A 17,244-nucleotide genomic window follows, 5' to 3' on the forward strand; every position below is an offset into this window, starting at 1 on the left:
GCAACTTATGCTTTATTATGCCTAATTAAGCAATTAAGCACCTGTTTGTAAGGTTAAAACTTTATCTAACTAAACCACCCAAAAACAAACCAGGCTTATCACAAAACTGTGCTCTTAAATAAAGTTGTGATGCTCTCTTTCGCCAGGCATAAAGACTGTAAAGGGGTGTTTTTAATTTCCTGTATGAAACCTGACCTGGTTTGACAAGTAAAATTTAAGTTGTGGTCAGCTTACCACGGTCACGGTCTTCCTCAGTGGATGGAGTTTGCTCACTATCCAAATCTGGCACTATCTTGAACAGAGACAACAATATAAGACCAGCTGTGATGACAGCTGAGTTATCTCCATGACAACTGAGGAAGACCATGGAGCCCTGAAAAAGCTAGCTAAGTGTACCTTGAGTTTAGATATTCTAGTCAGAATACATTAGTTTGCGAGAAAACACACATTCACACATTAAAAAAATCAGAGGGACTTGGTTCAATGCAATATTCCATTTAATAGTCATATCTATGTCTCTTATCCATCTATTGTAAACATGGTGTAATTTACCACAGTAGTTGTCTTATGGTACATAATCATACGTGCAATGCAAAAAAGTCAAACATAAGTTAAAAAAGGACAAAGACACTGCTGGATTTGTTGATTACATCACACCAAGGGGATCTCAGTTCTTTGGTCCAGTGGCCCACCCTTTGTGGTGTGCTGCTGTAACGTGGTGGTCCCTGTAGGAAGTGCCATGGATCGTCCCCACCCTCCCCCTTTTACCCTTTACTGTGGCCTCTCCTGCCCCTGTCACAGTAGTTGGTCCCGTATTTAGCAATTTCTTTATTCTTTAATTACTTCTCGCTCACTGACTTAGTTTCTTCTTGTTTTTGACCCTCTACCACTCCCCCATCGCTATGTCGCTCACCCTCTTTGCCTGATGGAGGTTCAGCCTTTGTGTCTTCTTCAGCTTTCACACTTGCTCCCTGCACTTCTTTACTTGTGTCTTCGCTGCTGACGAGCATCGGTTTTTCCTTCTCACTCTTCTTCCTGGCATCGACAACTTCCTTGATCTCGTCCATCTCAGTTTGCTTGCTCCTTTGAAGCATCTCAAGCTTCTCATGTGCTGCTGGGAAGCAGAGAAAATCACAAAACACGCCATTCAACAAACATATACGTACATGTTAAAGCAGATGCACACATCACATACTCTCAGAACTTAAAACTGACCTGTCCCCTTTTCCGCAGGTTCTGCTCTGGGCCTTTCTTCAGGAGATGTCTGTAAATCATTATCCTGGCCTGGACTATCATTAGAGTGTGCTGGACTGGTCAAATGGTCAGAAGTGGCACTTGAGTTATCAGCAGCAGGGGGGGCAGAGATAGCTGGGGCTGCAGGGGTGGTGCTGACATTGTTAGGTGGGTCTGAGTCAGTCGAGAGTGTGGAGCTAAGTGCAGCTGTGGCTGCTGAGCTGCTGGTGGAAGTGGTGTCTGCATGTTTTAAACTGGTAGCTGTGGAAGTGGTGCCTGTAGGGGTTGTTTCACTGGAAGAAGTGGAGGGAACTGGGATGTCGGTGGGGATAGGAATGACTGAGCGAGTGATGGTGGAAGCAGAGACAGAGTTCATGCAGTCGGTGGATGTTGGGCTTGTAGCGGTGGTGATGGAGGAGGAGGGTGTGGAGTTGGGGGGAGGAAGGGCAGCAGAGAACAGGGTGGAGGAAGTGATAACAGGGGCGTCAGGTGAAAATGCAGCTGTAATGGTATCACTTGAGTCAGATGTTGTAGATGTAGTTTCAGGGACTGATGAAATTGAACTTACACAGCTTGTGGTGGTGACTGGGGTGGAATCATCACTAGCCGCAGTAACTGAACTGGTGGTGGTGGTAGACAAGCCTGATGGTGTATCTGATATGCTGGTGGAGGGTGAGGAAGCAGTGGCTATGACAGAGATCGCTGCATCACCACCAGCAGCAGGAGAAGCATCAACTGAGAGAATACCATTTGGCTCTGGCAAAGTCGATTTAGTTGACAGATTTGTTGATGTTGTGGAAACTGAGCTTTCATTGCTGGGAGCGGAAACAGTTTCCAAGGTGGTAATGGAAGTTACTGTTGTCGAGCTGGAAGTGACAGAGGGGCTTGGAGTAATGGACTCAGAGGAAGTAGAAGTAACTGAGACAGTGGCGGGGGGCTCTGTGGGTGTAGTGGTGCTTGGAAGGGTTGCTTGGAAGGTAGAGGTGGGCAGTTCAGTGGTAGTTGCACTAGCCTCAGGGACAGAGGTTTTGCTGTCAGGCTCTGTAACATTTGTGAGTGTTGTAGCTGCTGCAGTAGTTTTAACAGAGTCAGTGCATATATCTGTGTCAGATGGAGTTACAGTACTTGAAGGGGAAATTGTAAAACTGGCTGAGTCAGGGACTGAGTTTGAGATTGTCGGTACAGTCGGAGTGGTGGTAGCAGTAGAGGCGGGAGCAGCGGGAGGAGACGCAGCTGCAGTTGGACTGAGTTTAGTGGGCGTGGCTGTCTCCCCTTCCTGTATTTGGGCTAGTTCATTCTCAGGTGTGTTGCGGCCAGATGTTGTGGGGGGTGGACCTGGCTTGATAACTGGCTTTGGAAGCAACGCAGGTTTCCCAGCTGACTCGTGTGCTGACACACTTGGTCGAATTTGATGCCTTGTATCTAAAGAAAGAAAATGAATGTGCAAATGATTGAGCTTATCACATATTGTATGTATAAGAGAGTGAAGGAGCGTTTTGTGTTTTTATATGTGTTTTACCTGATGACGCAGACATCGTTCGAGGTTTTGAGAAAGTAGGAGGTGGCTCGGGTTTACTGTCAATGATAGTACCTGAGACACAAAGATCATTTATATTGTACTTTACCAGCAGAATTAAGTCCCTATAATAGAGAGAGAACAGTCACATACTGGAGCACTGGTAAGTCTCTCCTCTTGATACAAATCCCCAAACTTCAAAGATGAATTTTGCTTCATTAACACTGAGCTGGAGCTTAACAGAATTTAATCATGTTAAACATCAAATAGACATACCTTCAGATTCTGCTTTTTTCATTTCTCCCTCTTGATTCTACAAGAATAAAAGAGGTATTTAAACCCTTTTGATGACTCCTACTGTATACATATCTAAATTCAGACACACACATTCACACACCTGTGTCTCTCCTGGCTGGGGTTTGGAAACTCCAATACGCTGAAGCATGAGATGGAGTTTCTGCTCAAAGCTATGTTGGCCTTCGAATTGTTTCTGAAATCAGTAACAGTAGAGTAATGAGTGCTTATCTATTGATCTGATTGTATACATGACTTGAACTCCACTAATTCTTACCTTTGCAGTGTTTCTGGCATTAGTGGTCCCTGCTGCCGCTGATCCAGACAGCAAAATCAGAGACTGGGACTTCCCCTCCCTGAGAGCTCGGCGGGGAGGCGCCGCTTCACCTCTCAGTGGTGGAGCACCAGAAACAGGTGTCTCCTGAACAGCTGACTCTCCAGTAACGGTACTGGGTTGTTCCTTCGTTTTCTCCTTTTCATTTTCCTTGTCATGCTCCTTCACTCGGTCCTTATCTTTTTCTTTCTCAGCTCTGGCGACCTCCCTGAGCGGGCGGATGAGATCAGCAATGGAGGCCTTTTTGTGCCGCCCCTCATGGCTCGTCTCTGATTTCAAACCTCGCCTCTTTTTGAGTGTGAAGAAATCACCAAGCTTCCTCCTGAGTGTTTTTGTTGGTGGTGGACAAGGGACAGAGCTGGCAGGAGCCACTTCATGCACTGTGATAGATTCCTCATCTTGCTTTTTCCTATATAAAGGATCATATATATAAAATCCAGGCACATTCACTTGTAGAGTATAAGTTTGTTAAAGCAATATCATTAGCATCTAGACTAGCTAAATATCAAGGGACTATAAAAAGAATCTTATTTGGCAGCTGTGATACTCACAGTGTGTCAGTGGGAAGTACTCTCTTAGTAAAGAACTCTTCAACTCCTTCATCCACTCGCCCCATGAGCTCAAGGACTTCATTTTCACTCTCAAGTATTGTCTCCTGATTATCACACACATACACAGAAAACAAAGACGTTTTACACCGCAGGTCAAACAAACTGATGTTGAAGAGCAACTTGCATGATATGTAACTTTACATTACATAACCCTCACCTCTGAAAAACCCACACACTCTGGCACTACTCATTCTTCTGCCTCTATAGGTGTATTTTGGTTTGAATCTCTCATCCAGTTATGCTACAAACCAGCCTCCTGGGAGTCAGTTGCTCAGTAACGTACAATGGGGGGGCGTCACTGGATTTTGCATGCGGAATGGAAGCAAAGATAACTCATTTTTGCCGATGTAGGTAATGTGATATCAAAATTGCAGCTATACAGTGTTGCATCATCCTGATCATATTAACATCTGTGCCCACAAGTAGCAATAAAAGCCAGGACTGCAGAACACAAATTTAGCAGAAGTCACCGTTACACGATATCCTGTCAAGGGAATTGCTTGAATTTTGTCTCCCTGGCCATTTGTCTCCTAGGGAGTGACTATATGTCTACAGCCTCATAGCTCTGTGACAACATGATTGGCTCAGTGGAAAATGGAGATGATCACACACACTCTCTACATTTTGATACAAGCCTATAAAAAATCAAACACCACTAGCTTTTTTCAGCGAGAGCAGGAAAAGACATTCAGTCCAAACTACCACTCGCTCTCCTCCTTAGTCGTCATGCTCTTTCACACAGAAAATACCAAGTGTGGGTTTTTCACACAGCCGGTGACCGGTACAATAGGACTGCCTTATTCAAGCAGGGACCAGGCATCTTTTACAGCACTCCCCCTCCATCCTTCCCTTCCCCCTGCCTCTCCCCTCTGTACCCTATTACATCTCCTCTCTCCCTCCCTTCACCACCTTTCCCCTCACACTCCATTTTTGCCAAAAAAAAAAACCTCTCTGATCCTCCTTCACAGTACCTGCGGTCTGCTGGGACGATAGTTCAGTTTTTGTCGGTGAGGTCTCGGTCTGCTCTGGGTGTAGTGCCTGAGCGCTGGTCCGCCCAATGGCAGCTCCATTGGGGAGACACGGCACGCTGTTGCCGTGGAGCTCTGTTGCCGTGGCTCTGTTGCTGAGGCACCGTTGCTAAGAGCACAAGCACCAGCAGTATGTAATGCCTCCGCGGAGGTGGGAGGGGCCTGGCCCGGCTAGACTGACAGATCTGACAACAGAGCCTCGCCTTTTTCTGCCCCCTCCCCTCTGAGAGGAAAACCATGAGAAAAAGATGGTGATAAAATAAGAAGAGGCAGACAGAGAGAAGCAAAGTGACCACATTGACATTTGATTCATCCATGCATCTTTGTACATCCCAGTACATATATGTGAATATTCTACAGTGGACATTGCTGAAATGAACAAAATGTTCTGTTGGTTATGTAACAAATTAATAATTTATTTTATACACAGAAAAGATGCTCTAAAATGCTGAAAGTGACAGGCTGACCTGCTAGATTCTTTTATCACTAAAAAGGGTACAAATAACACACACGCACGCTGGTATTCCTTCAGTAAATTTCAAAGCGAGATATCTCAGCAAGACTGGAGGAAACTGTCATGAATAGTTCCAAGAGGACTGTTAAGAGACCTTGATAATGAGCTGTAAGTCTTGCTCAAAAACCATAAAATAAGACACAGGCACAGACCCACAAGCAACAGCTTCTATGTATCTTAATTATACTACTAATTCCCCTGAGGGCGTGTGTCACAGGTTTCATGAGAATTGTTTTGCCTGATGTGAATATCTGATATTCAAACCAGGCAGCACCACTTCCTGGTTTAAAACACTTTGATATGTACCATTTATTATTGGCTTCACTGGCAGAGCAGAAAATGCTTTATATCACTCTATATCAATTTGTGACTGTAATAGTTTGATTAACTGGCTAAACCAGCATGATTAATCCATGGGGATCATATGTCTTTTCTGTATTTACATATTCCAGGGAAATGTCATGAGGACTGTGTATTCTCTTAGTGGTTACCACCCAACCCAACATAACAACACAGAAACAACTTGTTTTCCACTTATGAACCCACGTCAAGTTTTCCACAGATTAATACAACATCACCTATTTTAGTGCCTGGGTGCAGGGGTAGATGTAACCTACAGTAGGTTATTGTAACCTTGGGGGGGGGATTTTAAAAAAGGCCAAATCACTTTGAATGTGTCTGTCATGTTGATTAGATCTTGCCAATCCTTGTTAATATGCTCGTATATGGTGGTAAAGTGGTATGGTGAACTGCACTGTGTTATGCTGACGTGTTCATGTGAAATTATCACCCACTTCAAATCAGTAAGGGAAAGCTTGTCAACAACAGAAGCACTTCTCTAAAATGCAATACTCAACAGCACCACAGACTACATCCTCCAAAAGGTTTTACTGTAGGACTGTTGTATTAGGCTGCATTGGTAGGTAGGTGTATACAATTAACTGACAACTGAGTGTAAATGTAGTGGGGTAAAAAGCACAATAATTCCCACTGAAATCTAGTTCAGTTCAGTTCAGGTATAAAGCAGTGTAAGTACCTCAAAACTGTACTGTATTTGAATATGCTTGGTTCCATTTCTTCACTATGTGTGTGTGTGTGTGTGTGAGAGAGAGAGAGAGAGAGAAAGAGAGAGAGAGAGAGAGAGAGATGTGAGGCCCGCCCTGCACCTACAACATTCATACTGCCCTCCTGTGGTTGATTTTCTGAACTGCTTTTCCTCACATAATGTAACTTTTAACTAAAGTTAACAGTAACTTTGGTTCGTTGGGTGCGTAGAAGTCACGCTCAAGTAAAACTCTGCCATTCATCTGATCAGAAACTGAATCAATAATTCCTCAGTTGCATCGATCACCCTCGCCATGTTTCCACGCCCCCTGTTGAATTCAAATCTGGCGCCCATCACCCACAGCTCTAGCTCCACCACTCCCCTTCACTCCACTGGGCGCTGGGTTCGCGCAGCTGCATTAGCTCTCACAGGCCGCCATTTTGTGTTAGGCCCACTCTTGTAAAGCGGGAGAAATTTATTAGCACGGCGCACAGCACCTACGACTGACCAGAGCGGGACTGAAGGGACCAACCACAGGCGCTGGGCTTCCAAGCTAATATAACGGGGAGAAGAAGTCGTCAGGAGTAAGTAAAGCCTTTACTTTGCCTCCAAACACGGAAACGTTTTTGTAGGAGCCGTCGCCGGCCTCTAGGTGTCACGGTCGGGCTTACCGGTCAGGCGGCTGGCGGGGGGTGTTTGTCTCCCTCTATCGTTATCCAAAATGCACTAAATCCGTCTATAAATCGTAAGTCCCTGTATCAGTTGAGCGTTTTGGTGGTTTTCGGCTAATATTTTTTGGTGTTTGCACAGGGATGGTTGGATTTATTAGTATTTCTGTTTTAAGTTTGTTCAGGCCTGACGTCCATCTTATCGTACCCTTTGTTTCCTGTTTTCAGACACAGTCGCGCCTCCCGAGTTAACCAACTAACACGAGTTTTAGTAGTTCGAATCGATTTAACAACATATACTTTTTAATCTGGTGCAACATGATCTGATAATAACGACATGGAACTAAGTGAACGTTGTTAAAATGGACGAGCAAGTGACTGAAGCGTTGATTGATTGATCGACTGAGTTTGATTTCGATTATTGGCAAACAGATGAATACTATCAATGTCTAATCAGCACAGATCAGCACTCGAAGAAGTACATTTCCACTTCATAAAAGTTTACCTCACTGTTGGACAACACTACAGGATTATACAGGATAACAGCGGTGAAAAGTAAAGGTGCATTTACTCAGGCACTGTATTTAACCACAAGCACTCGTGCGCTTGGGTAATTCTATGTTGCACTCCTGTACGATTTAACGTCCCTACACGAGGATATTGAGGGTATTGTACTTTTTTACTCCGCTTAATTCAAAATATTAGCGCTATAATGAATAGTCGATTGACAGAGAATTAATCGGCATCTGTTTAGATAATCGATTGGTTATTTTAGTAATTTTTTCAAGCTGAATTGCCAATACAGTCCAGTCCAGTTTCTCTACATTTTGAATGCCTTTTACTTGTAACAAAGTATTTCTACTCTGTGGTGTAACTTTTACTCAAGGGGAAGGACTGAGTGCTCCTGCCACCATTGCTTGATAAAAATAACCTGGCTTGTTCACAACACAATATTCACTGAAGGTTTACACTAAGCCCCAGGTATCACCACTACTTTACTTGTGTCTTACCCATCTCTGCTCTGTCAGATGTGCAATTTTTAGTCTAAAACTCAAGAAGTCAGGGTCTGGTGCAAGAAGTATTCCAGTCCTTTATTTAAATAAAAGTATCAATACTACAGTGTAAAAATACTGCATTCATAACCCCACCTTGAAAAATGACCCCGGTGAGTGATATGTACTAGTAAAAAGTGTCAATAAATGGAAATATTCAGGAAAAGTACCTCAAAATTAGACCAGTATTGGATCAAAGGTGGGTAGTTACCCCAACTGGTCATGGCACACCAGTTTGTTTATAATTTTATCCTCCTTGGTATACTATGGGGCATGTTGTGGCTTAAAGCTGACTGGTAGGTAGACAGTCTCATTTTTGGTAACTGCTGCATTTTATAATGTCTATAATACAATCAAATTTCCCCTTGTTTTTGTTTAGTTCAGAGTATAAATCAATAAATGCAAGGCTAATCAATGGCCCTTTTAATGAGTAAAGGGTCGGTTCATTAAAATAACAAAAGCCAACCTGCTTTATTGGAGATGGACTCAGTTGTTAATTAGCAAGTTGTTGGAATACCCACCGCTGATACTACTGCAAACAAAAGGAAGTAGTTTCAATTGGGGCTCACACCATTTGAAAAACACAACTACAAAATGTCCTGTTATTTTGAATAATCCACTCACAGATACAGCTTTGTAAAAATATACTCACTGGTTTAACCTGCTCAGTTGGACACTACCTGGAAATGTACATTGGTTTTGAATTTTTAATGTGTCATTTTTAGATACTTTGAGCACTGCAAACAAAAATCCCCCTTACCTCAACTGTATTGTGGTGGCAGCAGATGTTTCAACAGATAATATCAGTTCAAACTGTATGGCTTGATAACAACAGGGGTAGGTGAGGACAAGTGTGGTTTTTGAGATTCACAACTAGGAGTGAAGAGGTTATTGCTGTATGCAAAGAGAACTGTACAGTGATAATTTTTCTTCTACTTTTTGTTTGTTTCATTAGGAGAGGAGATGTGCAGTTGAATTTGTAAATATGGCATTCATTCAAATAATTTTGCCATTGTATTTAGAATTAAAGCATCGTAAGTTAACATCAAAAAGTGAGTTAAAAGTGAGTAGGTAAAATATGTTCCAATATTGTAATGCTGGAACAATTTAAATTGGTTTGTCTGGTACAAACCTTAATTTTAACATGTTATCATTTACGTTCTTTGTACAATCCCCGGTTGAGCTGTGTAATTTTGTTTTAAAACGAAGTGAATAATTGCTCGTAAGTCATATTGATAAATTCTGTCTTCTTTATCAAGAGTGTTGGCTGGCCCGTTGCCATGGAGGGCGAGGTTGTTTCCATGGAGACCACTCAGACTGCAGAGGGAAAGGTCCTGCCAGAGGGCAGAGAGGCCTTACAAGGGGCAGCCATGGCCCCACAGGGTGAGGTGGTAGGTAACATGGAGATGATGGTGATGGACGCTCTCGATCCGGCTCTGCTGCAAATGAAGACAGAGGTGTTGGAGGGAGGCAGCACAGTGACTGTTACCGGTGGAGACGAGGGTCAAATCATCACACTCCAGGTTGGTGCAGAATGTGGGTTAAGCTAGTGTTGGATTATCAATAAATAGCCCTGTTGTGACTTCTATTATTTGCTCAGGTTGATAGCATATATTGTTCTTCTCTGTAGGTGGTGAATATGGAGGAGCAGGCAGGTGCTGGACTGGGGCTTGGTCAGCTTCAGCTGGTTCAGGTACCAGTCACAACAACAACTGTGGAGGGCCTCCAGGCCACATACGTTGATGCATCAACTGCAAACAAGGATGCAGAGCCGGTTATCTGTCACACTCTTCCCTTGCCTGAGGGCTTCCAGGTGAGAAACAGCACTGGACTGTTGTGTGATAGGACCAGTCCTTTTTAGCTATGTCATCAACTTTATTTACTCAGTGAACTTCTTTGTCAGAGTCTGGTCACAGTAAGAGGAACTTCTGACATTTTCACTTAGGTGGTAAAAGTGGGTGCCAACGGTGAAGTGGAGACCGTAGAGCAGGAGGAGCTCCAGGCAGCCCATGATGAGCTTCAGAGGACAAGAGGAGAGGGGGAGGAAGAAGAAGAAGAAGAGGCAGCAGAAGTAGAACCCCCTGCGGCTCAGGAAGAAGACCCCGAATGGTCAAAGGACCCAGACTACCAGCCCATCACCACTGTCCGCAAAGGAAAGAAGGGAAAGAAGAGTCGCCTGCGCTATGCAGAGGGTGACCGTGACATGGATGTGTCTGTGTATGACTTTGAGGAGGAGCAGCAGGAAGGGCTGCTGTCAGAGGTCAATGCTGAGAAGGTTGTGGGCAACATGAAGCCACCAAAGCCCACCAAGATCAAGAAAAAAGGTTAGACTTTGACTCAGTTTTTTTGGATGCACTATCTAGTTACCCCCAAGATATCCAAACATAATTGTGAAGGAGAGTAACTGTCATATTCCTGTTGGACCACGAATCAAAATGAGCCAAATCAACCAATTTTCTCGCCTTTCTTGTGTCCAGGTGTAAAGAAGACTTTCCAGTGTGAGCTGTGTAGCTACACCTGTCCAAGGCGCTCCAACCTGGACCGACACATGAAGAGCCACACAGATGAGAGGCCACATAAATGTCACCTGTGTGGAAGGGCCTTTAGAACAGTCACACTGCTGAGAAACCACCTCAACACACACACAGGTAATCCAGAAATTTCTATTTAAACTCTGGTATGCTGATAATGGAAAACATTTTGATATAGTTTGTAAGAATTCAAGTGAATGGGGATGTTAAAAAAATAATTTTTCCTCTCTGAATTGGCAAGCTGGACAATGTTCCTAATATTTCTTTATATTGCTATAGTAATGTTTGTCTGGACAAAAAGAGTGGGCTTTTTTCTTCTCAAGTGTGCTCTTGCTTCATCTCAGTGTTAGACTAGCCAGTCAAATTAAGTTTAATTTTCATTTTCTTTATTTTTCTAGGCACTCGGCCACATAAATGCACTGACTGTGACATGGCATTCGTGACTAGCGGCGAGTTGGTGCGTCATCGTCGCTACAAACACACACACGAGAAACCCTTCAAGTGCTCCATGTGTGACTATTCCAGCGTGGAGGCAAGTAATCTGGACCTACTTAATAACTAATTGTTGTCCTTGTTTCCTGTGATAGTTGCTTCTTTTTTTTCTTTTCTTTTTTTTTTTTTAATGTTTTTTAATCTCATTCTCTCTCTCTCCTCCCAGGTGAGCAAGTTGAAAAGGCACATCCGCTCTCACACAGGGGAGCGACCCTTCCAGTGCAGTCTGTGCAGCTATGCCAGCAGAGACACTTACAAGCTGAAGAGACACATGAGGACACATTCAGGTAAGCTGGTTGCAGTTTCCAGTGGTCAGAACACAGCTTCACATCCAATTTGAGAGGAGTATCTCATATTTTCTCTTCTCCTTTGCAGGTGAGAAGCCATATGAGTGTTACATCTGCCATGCTCGGTTCACACAGAGCGGCACCATGAAGATGCACATTCTGCAGAAACACACAGAGAATGTGGCCAAGTTCCACTGCCCACACTGTGACACTGTCATCGCTCGCAAGAGTGACCTTGGTAAGTTATGCGTCACCATTTTGTTTTTAAACTGCATGTCATTAGGGTCAGCAGATACAGAAAAGAAGTGGGGACGTGCTCGGAAGGCTGGTTCATTTGTGGGTCTTTCTGAGCTTCAGATTATGAAATGCATCCATAGAGAGAAATAATGCCACAGCTGTCTTAAACTAAAAACCTATGTAAATTGAATCACTGTAGGGGAATCAGAAGTATCTGGATGTAATGAATTGGAAGCTTCAGAAGAGTTTATGTCTTTATCCATACAACAGGCCTGTGAAATATTCGTCTCACTGATTTTCATGTCTTTGCCGTTTCTATCTTAGGCGTTCATTTACGGAAGCAGCACTCGTTTATTGAGACGGGGAAGAAATGTCGTTACTGTGATGCTGTATTTCATGAGCGCTATGCCCTCATCCAACACCAGAAGACCCACAAGAATGAGAAACGTTTCAAGTGTGACCAGTGTGACTACTGCTGCAGACAGGTTTGTGTCACATGGAGCATGTAACACGTGCACAGTGTTTATCATTTTTATTTTACAGCTGAATAACTGCTTGTCTGATCTGTTACCCTACAGGAACGCCACATGATAATGCACAAGCGTACACACACAGGGGAGAAGCCATTTGCCTGCAGCCAGTGTGAGAAAACTTTCCGGCAAAAGCAGCTCCTGGACATGCACTTCAAGCGCTACCATGATCCCAACTTTGTCCCCACTGCCTTCGTTTGCAGCAAGTGTAGCAAGACGTTCACCCGCAGGGTAGGGCCGAGCTCTGAGATTTTAGTGCACATGGCAGTAGTTTTTCTTTTTCTTCCTCTTTTTTTGAACTGTTTGTCACCAAGTTGTCACAAATGTTTGTGCTCTCCGCAGAACACCATGCTACGTCATGCTGAGAACTGCACAGGTGAAGTTGGAGAAGAAAATGGAACACCCACACCCAAAAAGAGCCGTCGTGGCAGGAAGAGGAAAATGCAGGCCAGGGCGGATGATGATGACGACGACGACGACGATGATGATGACACTGGTATTGTATACATAGGCTTTTCAAAGTTGTTGTACCTCTGTTCACTGTCTTTTTTGCAAATCTTGTATATCGTGTGTAGCACTCCTCAACTTTACATCAAAAATATGTTTGAAATTTGTTCAAAATGGTTCGGAGGAGGATATTTAGCATTTAAACTACATTTAAGTCAATTAAACTACGAAGTCAATATAGTTTGTTTTTGTTCAAAATTTTGGAAAATAAGCATTACAGGATTAGGCACATTGATCGCTAAAGTTGTCAAAATTATGCTCATGTTAACATTTTACTTCATACCTGTTTATCATACTTCTGCTTTCATATGTAGAGGGTGATTTGGATGAGGCAGAGGAGGAAGAGGAGGATCTGCTAACTGAGATTGAGGTGGAACAGGCTCCACCAGTCGTCCCCATCCCAGCCCCTGTGGAGCCACCGGTCAAGAGAAAACGTGGGCGACCCCCGAAGAACAAGCCAGACAGTAAGTGTCAGGGCTTATAATGATCATTTTAAACATCAGTATTTCAGAGCACATGAAATGAGACTTCGTTCCTGCTGCTGGACTGTTAAGTCTCATCATGAAAATATAGCTTAACTGTCAGATCACATGTATTGTGGAAAAGTATATATGTATCTTCTAGTAACCAAAGTCTGACCTGAAACTCTCTTAACAGCCGCTGCCATTATCCGTGTTGAGGACGAGGCCACTGGAGAGGTGGATGACATCATTGTGAAGAAGGAGGTCGGAGCTGACCAAGATGACCAGGACGATGGCAACGAGGACGCCGCAGAGGGGGTGGTGGTTGGCGGGGTGAAGTCAACCATTCAGATGGAGGAGCTGTCCCAGGAAGAGGGGACAGCACAGGAGGCACAGCTGTCCGGAGCCCCACCTAATGGAGATCTGACCCCTGAGATGATCCTCAGCATGATGGACCGGTGATGGATGTGAACCTGTAAAACACACCCAGACCATTGACCACATCTTCATTTTAATTCTTGGCATTTAGGATTACAAACACTTGCATCCTGCACAGAAACAAACATAACTGTTGTAATTTAAGATTTGATTTTTAATCATGTATTGATAAAGACTTGGATGAGTGAAAAAGATTTTTAATAAGGATTTACCTACCAAAAACACATTTCAGTACATTTTTGTTTGAAGTGGCTGTAATTGACAACAGTGTCTTCAAGCTGCATTTATCTAGATTCCAAAATCTCTTCTGGCTACATTTCTGCACAATAGTCCACTAAATATGTTTTAAAACAGTAGAAAGAATCTCAACCCTTGTTAAGCTCTTTGTTTTGTCTGTTATACATCTGTTGGCAAGTTATACACCTGTGTGCCACTGACTAAAAGTGGTAAAAGTTCATAGTAGCATGCACACAATAAATGTTAAATATCCTCACTGAAGAGCTGTACGTCTCTGTGTGCACAGAAGACTGCTCTGTAGTCAAAGTGGAGATAAAAATGGGCTTTTTAAGAACAAAAGGGAAAAAATTGGAGGCCAAGTCATTGTGAAATATCAAAAATGTTATAAAACTGCAGAAACACAAGAACAACCTTCAGGGGGATGATACTGCCATCAATAACAGCCACTTCAAGATTTTTTTTTTCCCCCTTTTTTTTGTTTCATTTTCTGTGGTTAAACCTATTATAGTTTTTAAGAGCTTAATAGACTGCTTATTTTATGCTCCTTTCTTCCTACTGTAACACCCCTTGATGATGCATATGTACTAAACATTGTCTCTGATAAGTGTAAGGAAAGAACATTGTTTTGCTCCCTTGTGTAGCCATTCCACTTTGGGTTGATGTTTTCCTTTTGTATCATTGGCAATGCAGTGCTACGTAGCAGCTTGAATGACATTTTATTAATTGTGTGGCAGAAGAGAACAGATGTATGACTGTACAACCAATAAAAAATTAGACATTGAGAATTTTTTTTAGATTTCTGCAGCTGTAATGGATATGGATATTTAAAATCTGCTTGGGTTGGCTGAGCAGTTAACACAGATTAAGTGGTATAGTTACAGGAAAAAGATGTCTTGAATCATTGTTTATCCAAATTAGCTGAGAAACAACTGAATGCTAACACAGAAATGTCAGTGTATTTTGCTTGCAAATATATTTTATTAAATGGAAGAATTGGTATTAAGATTGTCATTCATTTCTATGTCTAAAGAATTCTACCTTTTTACAGCAGTGAACTGACAAGATATTGTGGATGTATTAACCATTTCTTCAAATATGATTCATTTAGTTTTAACTAGGATGTAGATAAAATCCAAAACTAACATTTTCACTGAACAATTGTGAGTTAGGGTTCAGCTTTGGCAGTCACAGTATACATCTCTTCCATGTGATCATTGACTGTAATGGATTTTATCCACTGTAAAGTTAATCAAAATTTTCACAACTCTTATCTTTCTACGGACACACACACTCAGTACAAAGAAGACCCACATGCCTCCACTGACACACTCCTCAAACCTTTGTCATCTACATTTGTATTTAAAAACATTACTTGACTTAGTTCTGATGAATGTTACACCAGATAAAATGAGTTTCTTTCACTTAATGAGATCATCACTCAGTTTAAACCTGCTTGTGATTGTGCATTGATGCATAAGTACGTAAAATACACTATTTAATCCCCAATTTTACTAATATCAAGAGGCAATAGCATAATACAGAAATACTGACCAACTTCTTTGTATGTGACATGTCACATGAATTATCATGTGAGTGTGTTCAGACTAATTAAAACTGCCTTCACTGGCATTCCATTAGTCTCTCTCAGATATCTTAGGTTTTCTATTTTCTCCTGTACTGTTATACATGTCAACACAATTAGCAAACAGCCACAATGTCCTTCCATGGTGAGAGAGAAGCTGGGTTATCTCGAATCATACTGAACTTCAGGAAATCTTTATGTAGGCAAGTTGGTTGTTTTAAGACTAGTTCCCACTGTCAGGCAGTAGATGGCAGCTTCACACTCACATGGTTGTTATGTTATTGGTTTCAGATGATACTGTTCACATGATACCAGTACTGAAACAGGATTGGAGAATCTCTGCTAACTACATGTAGCCAGCATTACCTAAGTAAAAGGGTGTTACAAGTAAAAGCCCTGCATTGAAAACATTACAATGTAAGCATAATCAGAAAAATGTACTTAAAGTCTTGCATTAAAATACTCAATGCAGAGATATGGCCCTTGTAACTGATATACTTTTATATATCATTAGATTATTATTACCATTTTGTATAGGGCTGTAGCTTTACTTTAAGAATGGATTAATCTGTTAGATGTATATATATGCCAGAGAACAGTGATATGTTACCCAGACCAAAAGTGGCATCTTCACAATGTTTGTTTTGTCTAACAAGTGATCCAAACCTTAAATGATTAAAAAATACCATCAAGTATTTGCCATTTTTGCATGAAAATTACCTAATTGATTTTCAAAATGGTTGTCACTTTTCTGACAATCATCAACTAATCTTCTAAGGTCTAATCCTATAAACTGTTGGGTAGTTAAATCTATAACAAAGCATCATATTTTATTAAATCCGAATGTTTTATGAAAATATAAAGCTTCATTTGTAAAGCTGTTTGCTAAATGTGATTTAGTGCTTTAAAAAGGACATTATCATCTTTTGAAATGTAGTTGAGTAAACATAGAAAGTAGCACAAAGTGGAAATACTGAAAATACGTGTAGAAGTACATGTGGAAACAATAGTTTAACGTCTTCTTTAAGGTTAAAATCCTCCTCACCAAGCGCTCCGTGTTTTTTTGTTTGTCCTGACGACACAGAAATGCTGAGCCTCTGTGGTTTCTGAGGTTTGGGAACCTCCTGGTCATGCAATAGTCGTACAAGTCCCTGCAATGCACGACGATGAAGTTAGCCTCCCATTCAGTAGTTGAGGGAAAAGTTAAAGGACACTTAACTTACAATACTGAGCAACCGGATTGTTCATTTTTTGTAACTCTGGCTTTAGTGAAGGGCTGTTAGACATTGTAGTTAAACGCTATTAGAAACTCACTTTATTTTACTGATGAAAGCAAGAGGGGGACATTTCAGCACGTCCAGACCACACTGCACAAAGGTCTAGATCAAAAATCAGTATACCGAGATTTTTCAAATCTGGATCAGATTATCCCAGACAATCTTAAGGCTCTATAAAAACATTTTCAGATTTGTAAAACAAATAGTTAGTGAAAACACAAAACGGAAAATTGGTCGCTCAATATTTTCCGTTAAATTTCCCTTAACTGCCGAATCAGAAGCTAACTTCAACGTCGTCTGCAACGTTAGCTAAAGCCGATTGTTACAGCTGCTAGCTGAGGTATTGAATGAGTAACGGTACAAAGAAACG

General features: G+C 42.0%; 2 protein-coding genes across 4 annotated transcripts; one reads left to right on the forward strand and one right to left on the reverse strand.

Annotated features, from left to right (window-relative positions):
* Window positions 1-479: 479 nt before the first annotated feature.
* Window positions 480-13,639, reverse strand: LOC108877748 (uncharacterized). 2 transcript variants are annotated; one of them, XM_018667889.2, is made up of 9 exons: window positions 13,519-13,639; window positions 4,960-5,239; window positions 3,929-4,032; window positions 3,321-3,786; window positions 3,147-3,239; window positions 3,026-3,062; window positions 2,753-2,824; window positions 1,216-2,655; window positions 480-1,111 (listed from the first exon to the last, which is right to left on the reverse strand). In XM_018667889.2, the coding sequence occupies exons 2-9, from the start codon at window positions 5,056-5,058 to the stop codon at window positions 840-842; spliced, it is 2,583 nt and encodes an 860-aa protein (XP_018523405.1). In that variant the 5' UTR covers window positions 5,059-5,239; window positions 13,519-13,639; the 3' UTR covers window positions 480-839. The 2 variants fall into 2 exon arrangements, with proteins under 2 accessions (XP_018523405.1, XP_018523404.1); XM_018667888.2 differs by having other exon boundaries at window positions 480-1,114.
* LOC108877749 (transcriptional repressor CTCF) lies at window positions 6,964-15,018 on the forward strand. 2 transcript variants are annotated; one of them, XM_018667891.2, is made up of 13 exons: window positions 6,964-7,159; window positions 9,555-9,818; window positions 9,926-10,108; window positions 10,241-10,619; window positions 10,773-10,943; window positions 11,225-11,358; window positions 11,485-11,605; window positions 11,694-11,843; window positions 12,167-12,327; window positions 12,421-12,603; window positions 12,715-12,868; window positions 13,194-13,343; window positions 13,537-15,018. In XM_018667891.2, exons 2-13 carry the CDS (start codon window positions 9,576-9,578, stop codon window positions 13,800-13,802), a joined length of 2,295 nt encoding a protein of 764 aa, XP_018523407.1. In that variant the 5' UTR covers window positions 6,964-7,159; window positions 9,555-9,575; the 3' UTR covers window positions 13,803-15,018. The 2 variants fall into 2 exon arrangements, with proteins under 2 accessions (XP_018523407.1, XP_018523408.1); XM_018667892.2 differs by lacking the exon at window positions 6,964-7,159 and adding an exon at window positions 7,207-7,320.
* Window positions 15,019-17,244: the final 2,226 nt, after the last annotated feature.

Source organism: Lates calcarifer, linkage group LG2, assembly GCF_001640805.2.
Source record: "Lates calcarifer isolate ASB-BC8 linkage group LG2, TLL_Latcal_v3, whole genome shotgun sequence".
Lineage (NCBI taxonomy): Eukaryota > Metazoa > Chordata > Actinopteri > Centropomidae > Lates > Lates calcarifer.

What these genes read in the sequence shown, in the direction of transcription:
- LOC108877748 (XM_018667888.2), bottom strand. Translation starts at nt 5,058, where the DNA reads ATGGAGCTGCCATTGGGCGGACCAGCGCTCAGGCACTACACCCAGAGC. An exon ending in GAAAAAAGCAGAATCTGAAG is followed by an intron (nt 2,825 to 3,025) that starts GTATGTCTATTT and finishes TTTGTGTCTCAG; the next exon opens with GTACTATCATTGACAGTAAA. An exon ending in AACGATGTCTGCGTCATCAG is followed by an intron (nt 2,656 to 2,752) that starts GTAAAACACATA and finishes TTCTTTCTTTAG; the next exon opens with ATACAAGGCATCAAATTCGA.
- LOC108877749 (XM_018667891.2), top strand. Translation starts at nt 9,576, where the DNA reads ATGGAGGGCGAGGTTGTTTCCATGGAGACCACTCAGACTGCAGAGGGA. An exon ending in GTCAAATCATCACACTCCAG is followed by an intron (nt 9,819 to 9,925) that starts GTTGGTGCAGAA and finishes TCTTCTCTGTAG; the next exon opens with GTGGTGAATATGGAGGAGCA. An exon ending in CCTTGCCTGAGGGCTTCCAG is followed by an intron (nt 10,109 to 10,240) that starts GTGAGAAACAGC and finishes ATTTTCACTTAG; the next exon opens with GTGGTAAAAGTGGGTGCCAA.